This window comes from Camelina sativa, chromosome 8, assembly GCF_000633955.1.
Source record: "Camelina sativa cultivar DH55 chromosome 8, Cs, whole genome shotgun sequence".
In the NCBI taxonomy this organism is placed as follows: Eukaryota; Viridiplantae; Streptophyta; class Magnoliopsida; order Brassicales; family Brassicaceae; genus Camelina; species Camelina sativa.
The window spans coordinates 17,636,605-17,659,923 of NC_025692.1; the positions used below are offsets into that span (position 1 = coordinate 17,636,605).

A 23,319-nucleotide genomic window follows, 5' to 3' on the forward strand; every position below is an offset into this window, starting at 1 on the left:
TCATATGATAGTGATAGCATTTAGAAACCGGCAGCACAACTAAGCTATAAAGATGGTAGACACAAACATTATGGCACTGTAACAACTAAGGAAGCACCTGAAGTTCACCAGTTAATGAAGTGGAGTGATCGAAAAAATGGTAAAACAACAATCATGAAAATTAACACATAATAAACAACCCATGGATAAAATTTAACAGGTAATAATAGTTACCATATGTCACAAGAATCACACGCAATTGATGTATCAAGGTTGGAATCCCCTTCAATGTAACTGAAGGTGTTACGGATCTTGCAAAGATCGCCATCTAAACAGATAACTGCCTACAAAATGATTAGGAAAGCTTAATGTACTTAGTAGAGATTAGGAAAACCAATATATGATATACTTACATTTTCATCAATGTAGTGTGTTTCGTCAATATAGTGTGACGGAGAAGCGACAGCATCAGTCTCCTCCTCAATGCAGTAATCTTCATCTCTGCATGCCATGTATTTGATAACTTAGCTTAACGTCAACAGACCACAACAGTTTTTTAGCACATACAGAAACCCATGGTACACATGATTTGTAGCGCCTTTTCAATCACTTGATCATGCTATACCATTTACTATAAATTTACGATTATAGGCCACACATAACTGAAGACAAAGCCCCACTCAGATTGTTCAAGCAAGCAAAGTTTGTCACACGTCACAACGGACATGAGGAAAAAAATAGTACCCTGATACCGAAACCTCATCGACCTTGCTGCCTTCACCTGAATCATACACCTTCACAATCAAACCAAAAACTCATTATACCTAACCCAAGAGCTCCACACACAAAAGTGATGAGAAATGTTCAGCTAAAAAAAACAAAAAAAAAAAAGATGATAAGTATCTTACAGGGACACATGTAATCAACTGAAACTCTCTCTGACAAAGAGGGCAGAGGTTCATAATCGTAGACCAATTATCAATGCACTCAAAGCAGAACCTGAAAAAAATTATTAGACATAGACACAAAATTATCAGTCTGCTCCTCCTTAACAAACAGTCCATTAAACACGTAGCAGGATAACTAATCTTTAAAGAACTGAGACAACTCTAAGTACTAACGCAATTTTTTGTTGATTAAGACAGGATAATGTTAACAGAAAGAAAAAAAAAACATGGTATTTACCAGTGTTGACAGCAATCAAGAACGCCTCTATCAATAATTATATCCATACAAATCCCACACCTTTCCCCTTCAATACCAGCCATATCCTGTCAAAAGAAAATCAAAAATGAGAACCAATCCACAAACACAGTTTGTCAAAAAAAAAAAAAAAAACCCAGACACAAGGGTTCCTAGGAAACGTGACACGAAGTAACTGAAATGGTTTATTTCAGAAGCTTGTGTTCATGATTCTAACCATGAAGCTACATATACAACCATTTCCACCGGAAGGTAGAAGTTTAAGCTCTCCAGGGTTAGGTGAAAACATGATTAGTTCAACAAAAATCGAACAAAATAGCCGAGAAAGTCCAAGTTTTACACTTACATTTTGTCCAACTTCAGCTGCTTCATCTTCAACCAAGTTGCTAGCGTCAAAATCGAGCTCCATTTTCTGGGGAAAAAAAAATTTAGACAAACTGATCAAAGAGACGAAATCGATTTCTCTCAAGAGAACGAAGCGTGAGACAAAAATCAAGGTGAAAAATTCTGTAAACCCAGCACCTAAACCTACCTCGGATCACAAAACCTACGAAGAAGCTGAGAGAGGAACAACAAAAAAAAAAAAAACTCAAGAACCCTTGGATGAAGAAATTGAAAAAGAGGCAAAGCCAGCGTCCGAGGGCAAAACGGGAAAGTTATACGATGAGGGTGGAGATGACGTCACCTCTTTAGCCCTCTCTCTCTCTCAAGTGTCCCCCTAAGATTTTTTTATTTATTTAGAACTTTTGATGAGGAAAGGAAATAATTGAAATTAATCTCTTCGTCGTCGTCTCTCTGAAGATGACATTTTCCGTTTATAAACCTAAAAGATGGACCACACGTGCTTTTTAAAGAAACTTTATGGGTCGAATCTTACAACTTTCTATTTCACGTGGGTCATTACGCAAATTTAACACTGAGCCCAACTTTGTAAAAACTTCATCAAAACTTTTTATCTTTTTTCCCTTCTATACCCCGTACTTTCCTTTTATAGTCAAAAAGACCCCATAGTTTCTCTTGGCCTATCAAAAAAATTGCAATGCTCATTTTACACTTTACAGTGTCTTTTTTATGTTGTACACATTTTATATCCTAAGCATGATGAAGCATAGTTTCTAGGTTAGTAGGGTAACACATGTCCACGTGGCGACTATTCCATACATTGTCGGCGAGGATGGCGTTAACGGCGTCTGTTGGATGAAACTGATCCCACCAGAGGTGACCTGAGGCGTCTGGGCAAGCCATCTCCGGCGAGATGCACGGAAACCATCCCTTGTACCTCCCTAATCCACAACACGCATCTGTCGTCTCATTAAAACCTGTCCACATCACAGAACACACAACTAAAAATCTCTGACAAGTCTCTTTCACATTCCAAGATGATCATCAAACTCTATATATCACTCTTTGAAGTCTCTATCCAAATTCCATGAGAATGCTATGGGATTGTAAAACTATGTTATTATAGTCACAGTCTTTTTCTAAAGCGAATTGAGAACTGAGATGGAAGTGGTGCTTACCATAGAGTTGGTGGTTCCTGAGGATGTCCATAGCGCTTTGGAACACGTCGCAGTAGATAATGGAAGCGCCAGGAAGCTCACGGTTGAGCTTATCTACAGTGTATCTCATGACAAAGTTGGATTCCATGATCATGCTGTTCACTTCTTCTGCACATTCTCCGTTCTGGCTCCTGTATTTCCACAGGTAGTATGGTGCACAGCCAATGGGTGGCAAACCCATCACCACTATCCTCCTCACCTTGACATTGTACAAAGTCTGAAACAAAACACAATACTTCTCTTAGTGGGTGACATCAATGTGATACCTTGTCGAGCAAAAGTACTTATAAATCAATCATCTTTAGTCTATCAATATGCAGCTTTTCAGATACCATTCAGGATTCTACAACTGTATAAACCAGAGATCCAGAATAGAACAAGGATGGTGATTTGATCAGATAGGCAACGCTTACTGTACTAATCAGTTAAAGAGGTATCACTTTTTGGGTTTTTTGGGACTATAAAAGCGATATCCTAACTCAGAATCATACTTATTTGTCCCTATAGACTCTATACAGCAGCATCAGACATATATAAACTATAAAGAGTGGTTAAAAGACAAAGGTCTAACCTTGAGCTCCTGTCTCATATTGGAAGCCAAGAACTGATTAAAATTCCAAGGAGTATAGAGATTCTGCACATTGGAGATGTTCCTGATATAGAAATGTATGTAATCATTCACTCCAATCGATATGTAGAAAACGGAGTTTGAGACCAAACGCTCCGAAACTTCCTCCCCAATACTGAGTATCATCTGCTGGAATGTATCAACGAACTGCTCAACCTGCATTGCAAACGAAACCCGCTGGCCCTGCAACATACCAAATTCCCCCCCCCCCACAGGATTGATATATCTGAAAGATAGTATAAATTCAACGAAATCGAAAGACTCTGAGGATTACCAGTTCGGATCCACTAGATAAGATGATTCCAGCACCAGCTGATGCATAGTTTACACCTTGAAACATGTCTTCAACTGTCCCAGTTTGTCCAAGATAGCTAGGAACGAATGGTAAACCTAGACGATCAGCTGTTCACAAGATTCGCAGTAACCAACGATTCAATCTCTATTTCTTTCTTTAACAGTCAACAAATTTGACAATTTTGGCTTAATATCACACTTCGCAGAATCAAGTAAGAAAGCAGATTGATTCTTGAAATTAACAATGAACTCGAGAATTAGAATCTAAAACCCAGAATATTTGGGGAAGAAGGCTTTAACCTAGAAAATCAACTGGGATCCTTCCATTGCAAAACCTCCCCGTCGGCTGATGCGTATCAAAATCTCTACCGTAAGGAAGACGATCTGCTCTCGCCAAGGTACCAAGAAAGTTATTGGTTCCGCAATCAACAGAGGAATCTCCGAACACGAACAACGCCGGTACAAAAGGCAAAGACGGCTTCACCACCGGAGATTTGGCTCTGAGCGACGGCGACGGAGGTAGAAACGGCGGAATCGAAGGATAGAACGGCGAGATACTCGGAGACAAGTGGTGATCGGCGATCAATTTGGGTCTCGTGAAGATTATCAGAAGAGAGAACACAAGAACGAGAAGCTTGATCGACATCTCGAGAGAGAGTGAGAGCGCGGGAAAAAAAAATGTGGAGAGAGAGAGGCTCTGCGAGAGGTTTTCACAGAGACGAATGAAACGTCGTCGTCTAATAGATAAAGAGAGACTTTATTTAACTGACAACACGCTGAACCGGCTAATTCCGGTTTACATAAACCGGTTTCAAAATTAATACGAATCAATTGTATTGGTAAACTTTGGTTTCAAACTTCTGATCTTCTCCCCACCACTGATGAATCCCATGAGCTTGTTTAAAGTCTCTTGACGGACTTAAGTTCACAGTTAAAACCGAAGACGGCATCAGATGTATTGGCTCTTGTCCTCCTAACAGCATACCTCCCAACGAGTGCTGCGTAGCTACCCGCTCAACAAACCCGATTCCTATTTCTTCCATCTTGTTCCGGTGCTCGAAGTAACCGATGTACTCTGAGCACAAGTGGTCTCCAGGGTTGACGTACAGCCGCGGGAACCAGTCAGATAAGGTTGCAAATGGGTCGGGTGGTGCGGGTAATGCACAGTGGTTTTGGTCGTATTGCTGAGTGGCTTTTTTGGCTAGAGCTAGTCCAGCTGTGATCACACTGCCTGCATTTTAGATAGCAGCTCAGATCAGTCCACTCAATGGTTATATACACTTGAAAGCCTAATCTAACTCTTAAAGAATGACACTGAATGGGTTACTTGGAAGAGTTATGTTATGTACCTGCGATGCGTATCCCGTGTTTGATCCTCTTATCCTTGATTCTTTCGATAGGGGCTGACAAAAACGGTGGATTGAAAGCGAAACACTCAGGAAAAACTCCGGTTCTAGCTGTTGTTTTCCCGGTAAGCAATGCCATGGATGCACCAAGAGAATGACCAGCAAGCCACACATTCGAACCACTACCAACCGAAGCAACTATATTTCTCACTGCTTGGATAGCTATCTCAAACCTTGTCGTCGTGTGAAGCCCGTTTCTGACAACATGAATGTCTAACTCGATGTCACGGGAAATAGAGTCCGCTTTTGTAACTGTTCCTCTGAAGGCAATCACAAAACGCGGACTCATTTCCATGGATTTGACAGTCTGAGAGGGAGGTTGCGGTGGTTTATACTCATAGATACCTCCGAAAATGGAGTTATCAGCATCATCCACAAGCTTACGAAGAAGGCGGAAATGGAAAAACTCAGACCATATTGGAGATAGAGCTAAATCGGTTGCTATCCTTTGTAGCTGACGGTCACGCTCAGCTACATAGATTCCTTGAACCAATGAAGCAGCTACAGATCGTCGATGATGTTCATTAGCCCTGCAAATTCAAGAAATACAAGTAAGACAAACAATCTCTTTGCACAAGTAAAGGAAGCATTTTTAACATAAAGGAACAATCTTTCAGGTTTTTTAACACACAAAAGGCACAATTAAGCAGGCTGCTTAGCTCTAAACTACACCACAATCTATCACAGCTGACTTTATGAACACAAAAATTTAGTCTTGGGACAAAAAAGAACACGGAAAGATGCAGAGAAGAGAGAAAGATGCAAACCAATCTATAGATGTTAGGTGTAATGGCCCAGTGAGACTGAAGTCATCTCTCTCACAAAGCATCATTCCTTCCTCTTCTTTCTGTACCACATTAAACATGTTTAAAAATGTTAATCTCAGACGTTCAAATTCCCAAAGCTCAAAGCTTTAATTAAAACGCGTTAGAACCCTAACCATAAACATTAAACAATTTAATAGTAACCTTCGAAAAAATTGAATTTTGTAAACACAAAGCTCAATCTAATTAACAAGATCAATCACATAGATGAAAGATTCAGATTGTGCATAAACTAGAACAGAATTATGCTACTACACGAACCTTTGGTAGGTTTGATTCAGATCTGAAGATTTGTTAGTGTCCAGTGTGATGTTTTTATAAAGAAGCAGTAATTGAAGAAGATGAGTGTGTGGGCTCATATAAACTATAAAAGCTTCAGAAAGAGGCATTTCAACTATCACCGAGCTGAAAACGACATCGTATCAGCCTCGAGGTTCTTTTTGCCAAAAAAAGCTAAACATTTGCTTTTGTATCTTTTCTAACAAATCTTATTTTCTTTTTCTTTTTGACATCATAACAAATCTTTTTGTTTTTAAGATAAAACACAAAAAAAAATCCTTATATATAGCTACAAAGAAATAAAAAATAATAATAGTTACAATGAATATTCAAGAACCTATATTTCTTTTATTACTTTTTTGGATAAAACACATGATTATTTTTACACAGACTGAACTGAATATGATTACACAATGTCCCTATATATCACTTAAATCTGGCTCCTTTATTGTATTTTTTCTTTCTTTCTTGTGGATATATATTATAAATAATTTAGTGTGGACAAGTGTTTTAGCAAAAGAAAAAAAGACTATTAAGAAAAGTTAATGAGAGGTGTCTTCAGAAGAAGAATCATATCCATAAGGATTATTACTGGCCCAGTTCCACAAATCTCTACACATCTCCTCGATTCCATACTTAGCCCTGCATTGTTACAAACCCAAGATTGCCAACTTCTTAGTGTTCATAACCCAATTACTAAAGGTAGACTTATTTATGTGTGTGTATGTAATGAATGACTAAAGAAATGGAACTTACTTCCAATTCAGTTCAGTTTCTGCTCTTTCCGTTGAGGCGTAAACAACTTCAGCATCTCCTGCACGACGTCCAGCAATCACAAGAGGAATTTTCTGATCCACAAAAGAGTTTTAAGGTTAACAAAACATGAGTAAGAGAATCCAAGAACCTAAAAAACAATCAGATTCGAAATAATGTGTCTACCTTCCCGGACGCTTTCTCAAAAGCATCAACCATTTCAAGAACAGATGTTCCATTTCCTGTTCCGAGATTGTACACTTCACAACCTGTTTAGTTTAAAAACACACATACCAAGTTTTAGATATTTTAAGGATGATTATAGTAGAGTTAAGAGAGACAAATGGGGATCATATAAAATATCATCATATCATACCGATCTTGCAATCTTCTAGCTTACGTAGAGCCGCAATGTGTCCATCAGCTAAATCAATAACATGAATGTAGTCTCGAACCTGAAACCAAACAATGAGACCAAAAATGTAGAAAACTCTTCTCTGGTTGATAAAAACATTTTGTATATACATACCCCTGTTCCATCTTTTGTATTGTAATCATTTCCAAAGACAGTGAGATGAGGTCTCCTGCCAACAGCGACTTGTTGAACAAAAGGCATGAGATTGTTCGGAATACCGAGAGGATCTTCACCAATTTCACCACTAGGATGTGCACCAACAGGATTGAAATACCTAAGTAATATGATTTTCCATTCCGGGTCAGAACCGTATACATCACGGCAGATTTCCTCAATGAATAGCTACAAGAAGAATCCATAAAAATCAGATTCAGAGCTTATAAACCAGAATATTCATTCAAGTGGGGTTTTGTTAAAAAGAACACCTTTGTTCGTCCATATGGGTTCAATGCAGAAATAGGAGACTCCTCTGTACAAGGAACTTCTTTTGGAGAGCCATACACAGTTGCTGATGATGAAAACACAAGCTGGAAACAGAGTAGTAAAAGTGGCTAATCATCAGTAATCAAACAAAAAAACAAAGGCATGTGGTGACAAATTGTAACAAATATATATACATTTTTGCAGCCATGTTGAGCCATAACTTCCAAAAGAGTGATAGTCCCAACAAGGTTATTATTATAATAGAGCAAAGGCTTCTCAACACTCTCACCAACTGCTTTAAGTCCAGCAAAGTGTATCACTGCATCAAACCTGTAAGTAGTAATAATTCCCACGTTCATCAATAAAACCCAAATTATAATGCATCATCACATCATTTGTTTATGATAAAGTTAAAAAAAAAAGCTAAAAGAATGTTTTCTTTTTCCCTCAATCATACTTTGTTTCTGAGAATATCTTCTCAAGGGCAGGTCTGTCCCTAAGATCCACCTGTAATTAAGACAAAACAAATCAAGTTTTAACAGAACTCTTAAATCCAACAGATGCTTCTGATAACAACTAAACAAAACAATCTAAATTAAGAAGAACAAGATTAACTTTTCCCAATTTCAGACAGATTATAAAAAAAAAATATGAATTACAATAATAAAAATTGGAACTATATATTATTTTATTCTTTCACATGGTAATTTTTTCGAAATTATTTAAAAAATGATACTAATAATTACTAACATATAATTCCAAAAAAAAAAAGTATATACCAAGAACTCTGGAATCAAAAAATCTTTTCGAAAACTGATATTGTTATTATTATTATAATTCCTAGAATTTAGGCCCGAAAAAAAGAAAAAAGAGCCTTCGTAGTCAAATCATAATCCCAATTTCGTTGAAATCATCAAAAAACTATACAAACGCAAGATCCTTAAACCACACGTTTCCTAGACCTAGGAAGCAAAATTAACCGAACCTGGTGGAAGGAGAGGCGTTCGCCGTGTTCAGCCGCGAGTTTTTTAACACGCTGGAGAGAGACGGCGGAAGAATTGTCGAGATTATCAACGACCACGGCAGAGTAACCACCTAAAAGAAGTTGAAGCACCGTGTGACTACCGATATATCCAGCACCACCGGTTACTAAAACGTTCTTAGCCATCAAAAATTACGAACAGAGGCGCAAAGGATTCAAGAAAAAAAAAAGTTAGATCAATAGAAATGTTTTTGTCTGTTTGTTTGTTTGTGAATTGTGATCTCTCCAGCGAAAGAGTGTTTGGAGGGTTTTTTAATTTATAGAAACGGTGATTGTTACGTGAATGTTTTTTTTATATTAAACTTTAGGACTTAAATTTAAAATAAAAACGCATATGGTATTATATTATTTACGTTTTCTAATTAAGGGAACAAAAATAATGAAATTGGCACGTGTCGGAATACGGTATGTTTTTGGATTTGTTTCTTAAAATCGATATTTTTTCTTAATTAAGCTATCAAAGAAATGGTAATATAAATGTTTTGTTTACTTAATCAGCTGAACAATATTATTAACAGAATCTAATAGCGAAATAATGCCATATTGTGAATTGTATCCGTTTTTTAAGTCTAAAAAAAAAAATCGTTACTCTGGATTTGACTTACCCAAAAAAAAAAAAAATACTCCAACTATTATTGGTTTTTCCCACAATTAGTTTTGATTTTACAGAATTAGATCAGACTCTGTTACAAAATGTTAAGTTTACTTTTACCAAAAACAAAAAAAAATGTTAAGTTTACTGATATTGGGTCTAATTCAGCCAATTTAACCATAAGTAATTTTTTCTTAGTCGATTAATTAGTTGTAATTTTTTCTTTGGACCAAGATAGTTGTTGTAATCTTTTTTATTTTGTTATATTGGTGCAATTTTGAGTGTTTTAGCACTGTTCTCTTAGTTATATAATACCAAATTGTTTGTTAAAGAAAAATCTTTATTGATGTCAAAATCTCTATTAAAATCAGTGTTTTATTATTATCCTTAAGGTATTTTTGTTTGTTGTGTTGCACAAGACATTATCCCTCAAAATGAGGGGGTCACAAGATTTGAGAATATATCATGCATATTTAGTTTCCAAGTACTTCTCTATTATTAATTAGTATCACATTCTTATATTCATCATATATTTATTAGATTTGCAAGACTACTAATGCAATATTTTAGTTGATATAATAATTAAGCATGACATGGATTTATAAACGAACATAGTATTTTAGAATAGTCAAAATTTGTTTATCGTTTAGAAATGTCACTTTACCGGTATATGGTCCAGTGGTCTATATGAGTAGATAGATGACTCATCTTGATCTTGTGGATTAAGTTTATGAATCAAATGTTAGTTGTGGTTTCTTTTCTTTTTTTTGGCCACTATAAACGTCTTAAATAACAAAAAAAGATTTCTATTTTTTTATATATATTTCAGAATTAGTTTCGGTTTTGAACTCTATTGTGGTTTCTAGCAAATTTTTTCGTAATGTTTGATTAAAGAAGAATTCTTTAGAAACAAAAAGAAGAATAGAGAAGTCCAAGGTGTGTGACATAGTGTGGGGTAACTTTTCCACTTGTCGAAGCAAGTGAGGTCTCAAATTAAATAATGTGTAAATTCTGATTAGACAAAGAAAAAGAATTATAAGCAACGAACCAAATGAGTCAATGTCAATGCCGACCATTTGAGAGACTACGACTTGAATGATGATGCTGAACTTACGTAAGATTGAGTTAGTGCAACGGTTAATAAAAACGATGGGTTCCTCTTCTTTCTTCTTGCGCATAAACGATACTAACATAATCTTTTTAGTTTATCAAAACAAAGCATGGTTCATCCAACGATATTATTATATTGTTGACTTGACATGAAAAGAAGATTACTCATAAAAATCATAACAAATTACACGTCTTGAAGAAATTACATAACAGCACCACAATGTAGTTATCATTAAAGCTTTTCAACTTTAAGCATTCCAAGATTTAGGGGTTCAAATGGATATTGCGGTCAAAACAGACTTATGCATAAATGATTTAGGTGTTGATTTGTTCTCCCGTTACCTTCCGAAAACGCTGCGTTTGCGGGTGGTAACGGTTGCTAGCGATTGCTGCCAATTACATAAACCGCTTATAATCGTTTTCAATCGCTCCCAACCGCTTCCAACCATTGAATTCCAAAAACTGCTTCCCGCAAGCGTTTGTGGTTGCGGACGATTGCGGTTGGAAAAAAAATTGAACAAAAAACAAATCAAAAATACTAAAATATTTTTTTCTCATATCTTCAACCTAACTATTGTACCCATTAAAGATGAGAGAAAATGAATTACGAATACGATTGAGGAGATTATAAAATAAACAATTACAAGAAAATAAAATTCTAATTAACAAAAAAAACAGAAAACATGATGTAAAACTATTGGCACATCACACATAAATTCAAAAAATCTATATATATATAACATTTCATCAGAAGGTTAAGAAAATAAGATTATTTGCAATATTAAAACAAATCACCAATGACTCTTTTCAACTCTTTTATAATCAATTTACCTTGGTCTTGTAATTTAATGTGGGATTTAGCAGAGAAGATCTATAATCTAAAGCATATGTTTTGTCATTTATCACATTACTTGATTAAATTTTGGCTGAAAAGCCAAATGCATAAAGTAATAAGTGTTTCAATATGAAATTTATTTATTTTTTAAATAATTATTTTATTATTTTTAATGATTCTTAATTATAAATCAAATTTAATAAAGTTTTTGGTGTTTTAAAAAATTTATATAATTATATATTATATTTATTATGTTTCAACCGCTAATGCAACCATTGGTCAACCAGTCCTAAAACTGCCGCAAACGCACCCATTTTGAAACGCTAAACCAATATTTCAAAACACTTAATAACGCTTGAAACCGCAATCGTCCGTTTCTGCAATCTCCCGCAGCCGCAACTACAAACGCTGCATTTGAACCAGTCATGCCCTAAGGGACGGACAACATATCGTTGTGATTAATTTTATTTGTGTGTAAAAATGTTTTGTGGTTGGTCAAAGGAAGATTTCTTTACTGATAAATGATTAATAAAAAAGGATCCATTCCATAAACGATTTTGTTTGCTCCAACCATTTTAACCCTTAGATAGTTTAATAGTGAGATTAATAATTAACTAGATTATGACCTGCGATATACCGCAGGAAAAGTGTTTTTTTTTTGTTAATGTATTGTTTTAATATAATTTTGCTAATGTACTACAGTAAAACCTCTATAAATTAATAATGTTGGGACTAAGACATTTTATTAATTTATAGTGATATTAATTTATCTATAAATTAATAATTATTATTTTATAGTGTAAATTAATAATTATTAATTTATAGATATATTTTTAATTGTTTATTTTTTTAAAAATTATGAATTGGAACAACTATAGCAAAATAAGATTAAACTTTCGGATGTTATAAATTTTATGGTTTAGGAATTGAACTTGTAATATTTAGAAAGCACTATTTACAATAAATTACAAATATTATAGACAAATTGACTTATACACATGAGACACATAAATTCAAATCTATGAATAATAATATCAATTCTCCTATTTTAATAATCTGTCAAATTATCAAATTGTAAATGATGCATATCTAAAAATTAAAACTTTAAATTTTAATTATTTGTATGACATGTTATAAAATATTTTAGAGATATTATTATAGGTTGAAAATACAACATTACAATTGTTCTATAGAATTGAGCTTTAGGAGAAACATACACTATTATATTAGTATATATATATATATATATATAAATTTACATAATTATTAATTTATGATATTATTGGGACCATATTTTATAAGGAGATTTCGAAAAAATTATTATCTTATTATCTTATCGAATATTGTTAATTTTTACACTGGCCCGACTTGGGACCATCAAAATTTATTAATTTATAGTGTTTATTAATTTATAGAGTATTATTTTATAGAGGTTTTACTGTATTTTGTTAATTTTAGTGATCTAATATATAATACGCGATATACCAAACAATAATTTTTGTTTAATACAGTCTTTATAATTCAGTATGATTCGAAATATTTTATATTGGTGTTGTTAAAATAGTAAAATGAGGATTTAACACATACTAAAGTAACATATTAATGATATTTTATTTTTTAGTATTATCAATTTACTCATGTCATATCATATAACCCGTCATGTAATATAACTTGTTTGTTTTATTTTAAAATTTTAATATGTTTAAATATTCATAATTTCAAACTTTTATTATGTTAAGATATATCAGTTATAAATTATCAACTTCTTAAAATTTTATAATTTACTATATACGGTTTAAATGTATGTTGAACACAGACTTTTTATATTGATTGAGTAATATATGTTAGTTTAAAAAAATACAAATTCACAATATATGCAAAAAAAATCCATTTTTATTAATTTTATGTTTTATATAATGATTCACTACATTTAAAATTAAAATAAAAATAGATTATAGGAGAATAATTTTTTTAATCTGGAATAAATCGTCTAAATATCTATATTAATGATAGAACATTATATATATGGATATTTAAAATATTTTAATTATGTTTGGTTATAAAAATAGTAGAGAAAGGTAACAAAAATTGTTTGGATATGAATATAAATATTTAATGGCATTTAATGGCATTTAATGGTGAATGTTTCCAAAAACATATTTTTGAGCAAAAACTGCTGCAAAAATACTAGTATAGATTAACCGGTGAAAAATGAAAGAAAAGTATCTCAATACCTTGCGCTTCAATAGATTGAAAAAGTCTACAAATATTACAAAGAAAGTTGCTCATGCTTTTTAATACCAACTAGATTTTAACCCGCAGTATACTGCGTGCATAGAATTATTATTATTATTTATATTTTATATTATATTTGTTTCTTAAATATTTTATGTTTTTCAAACAGAGGAATAACTAAATTTTCCGACCGTTTGTGCGACTAAATATTTATATTAATTTTTTAACCCGTAATATACTTCATGACCATTTGTTTGTTATATTTAGTTTTTTTTTGTTTTGTGTTTGAGATTTTATTTTTATTTTAATTATTATAACAAAAAAATAAAAGATCTAAAATACATAGTAAGTCATTTATACGCTATGATTACGTCATAATTTTCCTAATGATTTAATTATTTTACACAATCTTTGTTAAATCAACTTAATTTTTATATGTCAAATATCCTAATAGTAATAGTGTTGAAAAATAATAAAATGTGGATTTAATCCGTGTTAGCACAAATTTATGATATTTTATTAATTTTAACATGTCCTCTTTATAAACCATCTACTATATAACCATATTATATAGTATTTTAAATTTTTTTAATTTTACATATTCGTAATATTTTAAAATTATATTAAGTTTATATATATTAATTATAATATTAAAATAAATGTGAATCAAAATTCTTCTGACGTTAAGAATCAAAGCTCACGGGTTTTGGAAAACAAAATAGGAATCAAATTGCTATTTTTTTGTTTGCAAAAGATTCGGAGATAGAATATCTTCAATACACAATAGAATGTGTGGTTAAATATATCATAGTTTTTGTTTCCATATTGATTATGCTGTATTTTTTTTAATTAGAATGATATGTAAAATATTTAGGAAACAAAATCTGAAATAATGTTTTTCTTGGAAAACTAAGACTTATAAGGATAAACTTTGTAAATAAGTTTTTAAATAAGTACAAATAAAAGATAGAACCCAAAATGTACTTCAAAGATGTATATATATAGATTCAATTGACTTTAATTATAATAATCTCAAGTGCTTAAAACTTTTGTGCAAGTAATCAAGTATTGATTAATATTTATTTAATAAAGAGATGAAAGGGTAACATGGTCAATTTATCTCTCCCTGACCAAGCAAGAAGTCAAGAACACAAAGGACAGCCAAGATCTTTTGATTTTTGTTGCTAGTTTCAACTTTCAAGAAAGAGAATAAGAGATTCACAAATGAATGTTCTACACTTAAATATATTGTAACCAAACCAAATTGCATTAAGTAGCAAATGTATTCACCACCCTACCCAAGAAACGCCATTGTTCTGATGATCATATAAATCAGTTGGGGAATCTTGTAGCTCTTCTCCCCCACGGGACCGTCGAACGCTGCTGCTGCTGCTGATACAATCCAGCGCCATTGTTGCCTCCATTGCTTCTATTGTCTACAAATCTACTCATTCTCATTCTCTCTTCTTTCATGCTTGCAAACCGAGAGTCCAGCGTCTGAGGCCATTGCCTTTGTCCATTAGCTTGCTTCTGCTCTATGTTTACCACCCTTTGCTGCTGCTGATGTTGCTGCAATGTATTTGCAGATTAGAATGCTTAATAAATCCATCGATCAGTCACTTACAAATCTCTTTGGTTACTGATGTCAAGAAGTACAACTGGGTCAGTTCATTACTCATGATATAATTGGACTACATCACTCACAATTTCACTCCACTAGCATTCGTTCTTTCTAAATTACAGTTTCTTGAAGTTCCCTAATCACTTTGCGTCACAAAACCGGATCTAGTGCAACCTAACAGATGGATATGTATACGTTACCTTTGCAACGAACCCTCTCTGTACAGATCTATTCTGAACTGGCGGAGTAATGAACCTGCACAAAAGAAAGAGGTTAAATAAACTGGCAAAATGATTTCAGGAACCAGCCACCTAAGGAACATCAGATTCCTCGCATATTTCAGCTGAGAACTCGCACCAATAGATCAATGTCCTGATACCGTGTAGTGGATAATTAACTATAGAAACTTCTGACCACAATAGAAGGATCTAAGAAGAAAGCCATGTAACAACCAGATAAAAAAAGAGCCTTTTATTATAGACAAGGCAACGCTCATGACACTAGAGCCTTCAGTGCACACAAACCATCTAGCAAACTCAAGCAGGAATGAATCGGTGAATACAAAAGGTAAAAAACTTCAGTTTCCCAGTAGCTAAATGAAAAAAGCGCAGTTCTTGACTCCAATCAGATTTAATCTTGAATTCATCAAGAGAACTGCTGGTCCTGACAAAGTAACAGTGTATCTGAGCAAATTCTTTAGGAATTTTTGACCAATCAAGAGCAGACAGTTTGAAAGACGATCCAGTAACACGTAGCAGTGTATCTGAGCATTTGAGTCCTCTATGCTGTCCCAGTAACCATGCATCTACCATTTCAGTGTCACAAACAATCGACCAACAGAACCAAGCTATACTCTTCAGGATGCAGCAAAAAGACAGAATTCAACATCTATGAGCTATGAATGCAACTGAGTTTCATGAATTGAGTGTGATAACATCACAGACCATGTGTGGTATCATATTGCTAAATCTGACAAGTAAACACTGACTTCAAGTAAAAATAGAGTAAGTCTTGAGCAAACTCCAAAGCTAGTGATCAGCAAAGTCTCTGTTCAATATTAATGAGCTTGAACTCCACCTTTATCTCAAGTATGACAACCCATGAGTGTTTATCTACTCCTCCAACAATCCCCTTAAACTCAACTACATGATTTGAATGACAATTTTATAGAGTCATTAATCTGATGACCATCCACCATCCAGAAGGGATTAAAGAACAAACAAACAAACTCGTGTTGCTTTCCACAGAAACACCCTATGGTAAGGTAGCTAAGAAGCTTCTCGCATCAGACACAATGGAAGAACATAGAAGTAGCTCATGTCAATAAACAAATCAGAGAGTTATCAAGCAGTGTAGACCTTGATTGATTCGTATTAGTCGTCATCCTTCCAGCATTATAAGGTCTACCACGCGGAGTACCAGAAGCGGCTTTACGAGCAACAACAGTTGTTACAGGAAACTGGTTTCCTTGGAAATTAGTCCTTCTCCTAGCAAAAGCACCCTGAAAATTATGATAGAAGTCACAACAACAACAACAACAACAACACAATCTAAGTGGCCTGAGAACACAACAACACTCACCTGTCTAACATCAGAACGCGAATTCATATAACGCTGTGCTTTTACAGCACTATTTTTAGCAACACCACCATTAAACTTCTCCTTTTTATTCTGCTCAAACACAAATAATGACATGCCAAAAGTGTTCAATAAAAGAATGAAAAGAGACATCAAAATCTTTTACAAAGACAAGAAAACATGTAAGCTGTTTAAGAAACTAACCGATGCTCTTTGTTTCTTGCCGTTATTCACATTGGCACTGCTCTTTTCCATCTTAATAATTTCATCTATACCAACAAGAACATATGAACGATCATCAGCTATAAAATAAACAAAGGATGCATCTTTTGTATGAGTTAATAAAAAAAAAAAGAACATAAGAACACACCTAAAGACATGTCCATTTTCTTCTCAGTGAGAGCAACAGTCTCCGTAGTAATAGGTTTTTCAGTCGCCATCTTCACAAAACAGAACATGAAATTAAACCAAAACACAGGTCTTTAAATCATAAGAAAAGAGTTAAAAGAAACACAAACCCCTAGTACACTCTGTGAATTGAAGGTAACATAGAACGATTACAAAACATCAAAAAACCACAAGTTCTTGAATCAAGCAAGGAGATACAGAAGTAAATAAGCAAACCCTTTTACGATATTTAAAAAAAATTGACTGATTCAAGAATCAATCAAAAACAAAACCCTAAACTAATCTTGACTCGTGAAGAGAAGAAGCTAAAGAGATGAAATCGTTTACCGTATTTGTAAGTTGATTGTCTCACTTAGACGAAAAGGTAAGGGCTTTATTATTATTTTTTATTTTCTTGGGGATCCGACAACGAGTGAAACCAGAGAGGAAACTGAGTCAACTCGGAGAGTACGTTAAAGAAGAGATTTTTATCTAATCCGTCGAGTGGGTCGGTCGGCGGATCCCAACTGGCAAATAAATTTTATTGGGAATGCAATTGACCAAAAAGGTTTTTGGTCTATGTATACATACGTGGCGCTTTCTCATTGGAAAGAGATGATTGGATGTTTCCAGTATTTCGGGTACTCGGAACCGAACTAAACCGAACCAAATTCTAAAAATACATGAGTGATTCCTAAGCTTTTATACTTGAAAATGTTGGTCTTAACACATAATACTTTCTTATGCATTTTTACTTATTGTTTACCAAGTTTTAATGTGTAATTATTCACAATTTTGAGGTTTTGGCCTGCTTAATTTAGTTTGTACTTTGTAGTATCCAGTTTCCTAGTTTATATATATTTTGAATAATGTTGTGCTTACAAGATTTGACATCATGAGCGACAAAAAAGACTTGATGGTTTGGTTTCTACAATCCTGATGTGGAACCTAACAAATTTTGTTTGAATAAAATTGATCACTCATCTTAAAATGACATTATCATTGCTATAAAGAAGTGGTCGTCGTATGGACTCTACTTGACCTGAGATAAGAATAATCAAAGTCTTTGTGTTTAATTTAGTACGCAAAACGCAAGTTTGTGTTTATTCTATGAACAAGAAACAGTGGAGGCAGCAGAACTGCAGAAGTCTGGATGCTAGTGAAGCTATGTCGATTGTTGTGGTAGAGTATCAGATGACAGATGTGGTAGCTCAAGAATCAAGATGCAAATATCTATGAAAGACTTTACGAGTTGATAGCAGAAGATGCAAACATTCTAGATCACTTTGATAAAAGTCTCTTCTTCTGAGACGCCCCTACACATTGCAGCTGATAAAGGGCAAACTCATTTTGCCATGGAACTAATGACCCTTAAACCGTCGCTTGCTTTGAAGCTAAACGTGTCAGGTATTTTAACCTTACAAAACAATCACCTTCGAATGGTGAGAGGGTTCGTGGCAACCGACAGCAGCTTAGTTAGCGTGAAAGGAAGAGGAAGGATTACTCCGTTACATCATGTGGGTCGAATAGGTGATGCTGAACTATTGAGTGAATTCTTGTTTGCTTGTCTATGCACATTGCTGTGAAGAACCATCAAGTTTTGACGTTTAAGGTTCTATAGGGATGGATTAAAGCCAGTAAACAGGAAGTAAGTCTTGGACTAGAAGGATGAAGATGGTAACACAGTCTTCCATAGTGCTGCATCGATAAATCAGACTGAGGTAGATATGTTCTTCTACAAAACCTAAAAGCCAACAGAACAAACAAGAATTTTCAAAAACTAATCATCCCATACTTATTACTTATGCTCTTGATTACTGAGTTTATCGGGGAAATTCAAAACCCGGAATGTTTTTGTATCCGTAACAACTGTTTCTTGTTTTTATTGTATGGGTAAGATAAGAAAAAAAACAATGTTCTCTGGTTTCAAAGATGAGATATTGGGATTTAGTTTTCGCCATAGAGCCACTTCTCAGCGTTGTTGGTGTACGAAACAAGTTCTTGAGGCTTAAACCAAAGACTGATCTCATCCTTTGCTGTCTCTGGTCCATCACTTCCATGGATTATGTTCCTGCAATTTTCACATTTTCAGTTACCAAATCTTTTTAAAACGTCCTAATGCGAATAGCTTTAAAGAAAAGAAGAGAGAACAAACCTGCCAACAGTAACTGCAAGATCTCCTCTGATGGTTCCAGGCTCAGATTTCTGAGGATCGGTGGCTCCAATCAATTTACGTCCGTATCTGATCACTCCTTCTCCTTCCCAGACCTTAAAAAACAAGTCATGTTAGTCGATATTTTTGGAGTTTTGAGTTATCAAATTCCAAAATCCAAAAGATGATTAGAGAGTTTCTCTTATCATTACCATGGCAATAACAGGACCGGAGCTAAGGAAGTCACACAAGCCATTGAAGAAAGGTCTTTCCTTAAGATCATGGTAATGCTTTTGTGCGAAATCTTTAGAAGGAACAACAACTTTGATACCAACAAGCTTGAATCCCTTACGTTCAAATCGAGAAACTATCTCTGATATCTGGTGATTCATGAGATAGGAATGATTCAGAGAGACACATATGAATAAGAAACTATAACAACTCAGATCAATCAAGACTAAGCAAAAACAAAAAACAATCTTTATTGTTTTCATTACCAGTCCTCTTTGCACTCCATCAGGCTTGATAGCAATAAAGGTTCGTTCCATCTGATTCCAAGAGAACAGTTCAGCAACAAATGACACAAGAACGATGTATAGAAATCAAGAAATACTAAAAATGGTTTAATCTTATTACCTCAGCAGCAAGAACCTCTTGATCTTGAAGCATATAGGCTATACACACAAAGACAATACAAATAAAAAGCATAGTTGTCAATACTTCACCACATCGCAAACTCAAGCTAATGAAAGTCTAAACTTAACCTATTCAACACAAAATAACAAAGATTTGGGGTGTATGTAAACCTGCAGCAGGAAGAGCTAAGAGTCCAGTGATCCAACTCTTTGAGGCAACACCTGAACCTGATGCTCTTGCAAAGTTAGATGCATACAGAGGAATCTTTCCTGATGCGGAAACAGCTGCTGCAGCACCAATAGCTCGTCCTTCTGGTAAAACATAAAGATCAAGTTAATCCCCAAATCACCAAAGCATCAGATCTTAAAGCAAATTTAGGTCTGAGATCCCAAATACAGAACAACAGTACAAAGAAACGAATCCATCAGATCATATAATCACTAGATCGATCTTAGTTAATCAAAATCAAATCAACCGATGGAGGAATCTAAAGCATCTATATAGAGATGTTCCAACACATGAATTCAAGAAGTTATCTCAAAACATTTCAAGAATCAAAAACAGAGAGAAGATATAAGTAAAACGTACCAGAGAAGAAACGAGCATTCTTAGCTGAAGAAAGAAGAGACCTAGCTGCTTTGGAAGCAGATCTGCAGATTTGGGAGCTCATTCTTTTTTGGTTTTGGGGCAGAGAGAGAAGTGAGAGTGATGAAGTGAAACTGAAGCCTTGGAAAAATGTGAGAACAGAACATGATGAGGTTTGTTGGGTCGGGTTTTTTTTTAAGCCTACGTTGTTCGGGTCGGGTTTAAAGCCCTAGGCACAAACAATTAATCACGTGTTTGGACTTTTCAAAAGTCAAGTTTATGTGATAAAATAAACTACACCAATTCTAGACCATACTACATCATATTAATTAACATGTTTTCTTTTTATAATGATTCTGTGGTTTTAAAATGTTAAACTGGTCAAATACAAATTTTAGATGGAAGATAAAGAGCAAATCATAACAATATTATAACATATTTTTCAAAATTATTTTTCTTTATCCCAAATGTATATCTAGGAAAAGCAATACATAGACACAAAAGGAACAAAATTAAGAAAGAGATAATTCAGTTTTTATTTTATTTTTAACCAGAGAAAAGAAAATGATGATAAATCAGCTTTTTTTTAGTTCTTGAGACCAAGAGTGAGCTCAAGGGACATATTATCATCATTGTTGTCAGTGTCCTCTTCATCTTTGCCAGATTCATTCAGTCCAATCTGCCATACACAACCATGTATACACATTAATATAAATATACCAATCATAGATGAGATCATTCATGAACTTGTAACATCATTTTTTTTTTCCATCTTTATGATGTTTTCTTCTTCTTTCCTTTTAAGGAGTAAAGTTCAGATAAATATTCCTCATTACAGAAGGGTCCAAGTGGGGAAGAAAACTAGCGATCTGAGTTTCGGCCTCTATTTTGAAAAGACGAAGACTGACCATTAGACCAAACCCCATTTACTATGTTACTATGTTTCGAAGACATGTATAAGAGTTTTTGGTGTCATAATAAACGGGTTGTATATAAGTCCTATGTAGCAAGTCTACGTTATTAATAATTTTTATCTATCATGAATAACATAAAAATATCAAAGGAAGAGTATACAACATACTCTTGAAGATTGATAGAGAGACTTGCAAGAAATTTCTTGAGTACCGCTACTCGATTCTCCCACTTCGATTGTGCTTTTTTCCTTCTCCTCTTTTTGCCTACAAAAAATCATCAAAAATAAATTCAAAAGCATATATCTAAGCTAAAAATTTACAATTTTGTAAACAAATATTAATTGTTTATTAGACGGACCTTTGTCGGTTTTGGATATTATCGACAATTTTTTGAAGACGTTCATATTGACGCAGGTGTAACTGAGTTTGCCTCCAAATGATTTCCCTCAAACGGGCTTGTCTCTCATCTGAAATTGTGGGTCCAAATTGTGAGTCCACTCTCATTCATGTGCTCTAAAATACTCCTTGGAGTTGCAACTCCAATTTTAAGATAGTTAATACCATTTCTTATTAAAATAAATATACTATTTTATATTAGAATTGCAACCCAGAAATAGTCTTTAAATTAAAATTTTGGTTGACAGAAAAAAATAAAATAAAAATAATGAGTAGTATCCAGCTATAAAAAAAATTATTCAGAAAATAAAAGAGATAAAAATAGATAAATTGTTGATTTTGACAAGATTTTTACGATTTATTTTAAAATTTTGTACACAGTAAGAAAAAGAATCGGCATACCCCTTTCTACACCAAGTTCTTCAACTGTATCGACAAATTGGCGGTGCAGATTGCTCGTCCATCGATGTCACGACATTTTTCACTTTTCACCCGTTCATGGATAATATTACTTTAATGTTGAACCCACCCGTCCCCGATTGGAAAATTAGGGTTTCCATTGGTGGGCTTACCAATTCTCTGTCCATTAAGTTTCTTGAGGTCATTAACAAAAGGTGATCCTCAAATTCTTCCTCTGCGTTTATCCATGTTCGATCGGAGCTCAATCTCTCCTACTCTAGTCAATCTTTGTGTAGCTTTATGGAACCATTTGTTCAAAGACTGCATTTGGATAATAAACTGCCATTGTTGCTAGTTTGGTTAAAGAGGCTTTTAGACAACCTGTTATTAGAATCATCTCGGGCTCTTACTTTTAAATTAGCAACTTGAATGAACTCGGCATTATAATCCAGTCCATTCAGAACTGTGATTACCGCTGTGTCTTCATGCTCCCTTCATCAACCCGACTAATTCATAAGCCCGTTAAACTGCCTCTCGTCAACTTTTTGAAGTTTCCACTTAAGAACCTGAAGATTAGTGGCATTATGATCGCAATTCAATGTAGTTGGGGTTACCACAACATCTTCAAGCGTTTCACCCCTGAGGCTAAGACCGCAACCAACCCTATATCTATCTTCAAACAGAGCATTCTTAACCCTACTCAAACCCTTGGCAAAGCTCTCCTTCGGGTAGATATCCTCATTCCGGTGAGGTTCTCAGCTTTAGCTTTCTCAACGCCGCTTAGTCTTCGATCTAAGACAGTGGTCATCTTCTCAATCATTAAAGTATTCATAGAAGAAACATCGTTATTTTTTGACCTCACAGGTTCCAAAACCCTTGCAAGGAGTTGGTCCATAACTCTCAAGTCTACAATTTCGATGACCCTTATCTATCTTTATCTCTTTGTTATATTGGCTTTCGGGATTGCCTTACTTTGCTGTTCCTTAAACTTTGATTTTATGTTAAATGTTATGTTCTATTTTAATGGAATGAAGTATATATTTGTCAAAAAAAAAAAAAAAAAAATACTCCGAA

The 23,319-nt window shown here is 34.2% G+C and overlaps 5 protein-coding genes across 8 annotated transcripts in view; all 5 read right to left on the reverse strand.

Annotated features, from left to right (window-relative positions):
- LOC104707382 (uncharacterized protein At4g10930-like) overlaps positions 1-4,404 on the reverse strand; it is a 10,239-nt gene extending 5,835 nt beyond the window's left edge. The window contains exons 1-11 of one of the 3 annotated variants that reach the window (XM_010423720.2): positions 3,964-4,404; positions 3,644-3,771; positions 3,313-3,552; positions 2,703-2,958; positions 2,344-2,501; positions 1,529-1,594; positions 1,165-1,250; positions 888-978; positions 724-773; positions 393-480; positions 214-323 (exon numbers count right to left, since the gene is read on the reverse strand). In XM_010423720.2, the coding sequence (XP_010422022.1) occupies positions 214-323; positions 393-480; positions 724-773; positions 888-978; positions 1,165-1,250; positions 1,529-1,594; positions 2,344-2,501; positions 2,703-2,958; positions 3,313-3,552; positions 3,644-3,771; positions 3,964-4,309 (1,619 nt within the window). In that variant the 5' untranslated portion in view covers positions 4,310-4,404. Of the gene's footprint in view, positions 1-213; positions 324-392; positions 481-723; positions 774-887; positions 979-1,164; positions 1,251-1,528; positions 1,595-1,714; positions 1,926-2,343; positions 2,502-2,702; positions 2,959-3,312; positions 3,553-3,643; positions 3,772-3,963 lie in introns of those variants that run through there. The other 2 variants (XM_010423724.1, XM_010423721.2) reach the window with 2 other exon arrangements.
- Positions 4,402-6,290, reverse strand: LOC104707381 (GDSL esterase/lipase At4g10955-like). The gene is made up of 4 exons (XM_010423719.2): positions 6,155-6,290; positions 5,837-5,916; positions 5,013-5,599; positions 4,402-4,894 (listed from the first exon to the last, which is right to left on the reverse strand). The coding sequence occupies exons 2-4, from the start codon at positions 5,899-5,901 to the stop codon at positions 4,491-4,493; spliced, it is 1,056 nt and encodes a 351-aa protein (XP_010422021.1). The 5' UTR covers positions 5,902-5,916; positions 6,155-6,290; the 3' UTR covers positions 4,402-4,490.
- On the reverse strand, positions 6,497-9,082 carry LOC104707384 (UDP-glucose 4-epimerase 5). Its single transcript, XM_010423725.2, has 9 exons — positions 8,749-9,082; positions 8,221-8,270; positions 7,958-8,093; positions 7,766-7,867; positions 7,455-7,682; positions 7,302-7,380; positions 7,112-7,194; positions 6,929-7,020; positions 6,497-6,814 (listed from the first exon to the last, which is right to left on the reverse strand). The coding sequence occupies exons 1-9, from the start codon at positions 8,929-8,931 to the stop codon at positions 6,715-6,717; spliced, it is 1,053 nt and encodes a 350-aa protein (XP_010422027.1). The 5' UTR covers positions 8,932-9,082; the 3' UTR covers positions 6,497-6,714.
- Positions 14,673-17,685, reverse strand: LOC104707385. Of its 2 annotated transcripts, none has more exons than XM_010423726.2 (7): positions 17,512-17,685; positions 17,147-17,216; positions 16,981-17,045; positions 16,780-16,869; positions 16,557-16,699; positions 15,399-15,453; positions 14,673-15,146 (listed from the first exon to the last, which is right to left on the reverse strand). In XM_010423726.2, the coding sequence occupies exons 2-7, from the start codon at positions 17,214-17,216 to the stop codon at positions 14,910-14,912; spliced, it is 660 nt and encodes a 219-aa protein (XP_010422028.1). In that variant the 5' UTR covers positions 17,512-17,685; the 3' UTR covers positions 14,673-14,909. The 2 variants fall into 2 exon arrangements, with proteins under 2 accessions (XP_010422028.1, XP_010422029.1); XM_010423727.2 differs by lacking the exon at positions 17,512-17,685 and adding an exon at positions 17,295-17,492.
- On the reverse strand, positions 18,934-20,690 carry LOC104707386 (nucleoside diphosphate kinase III, chloroplastic/mitochondrial). Its single transcript, XM_010423728.2, has 7 exons — positions 20,540-20,690; positions 20,122-20,262; positions 19,952-19,989; positions 19,813-19,863; positions 19,528-19,695; positions 19,319-19,431; positions 18,934-19,234 (listed from the first exon to the last, which is right to left on the reverse strand). The coding sequence occupies exons 1-7, from the start codon at positions 20,619-20,621 to the stop codon at positions 19,111-19,113; spliced, it is 717 nt and encodes a 238-aa protein (XP_010422030.1). The 5' UTR covers positions 20,622-20,690; the 3' UTR covers positions 18,934-19,110.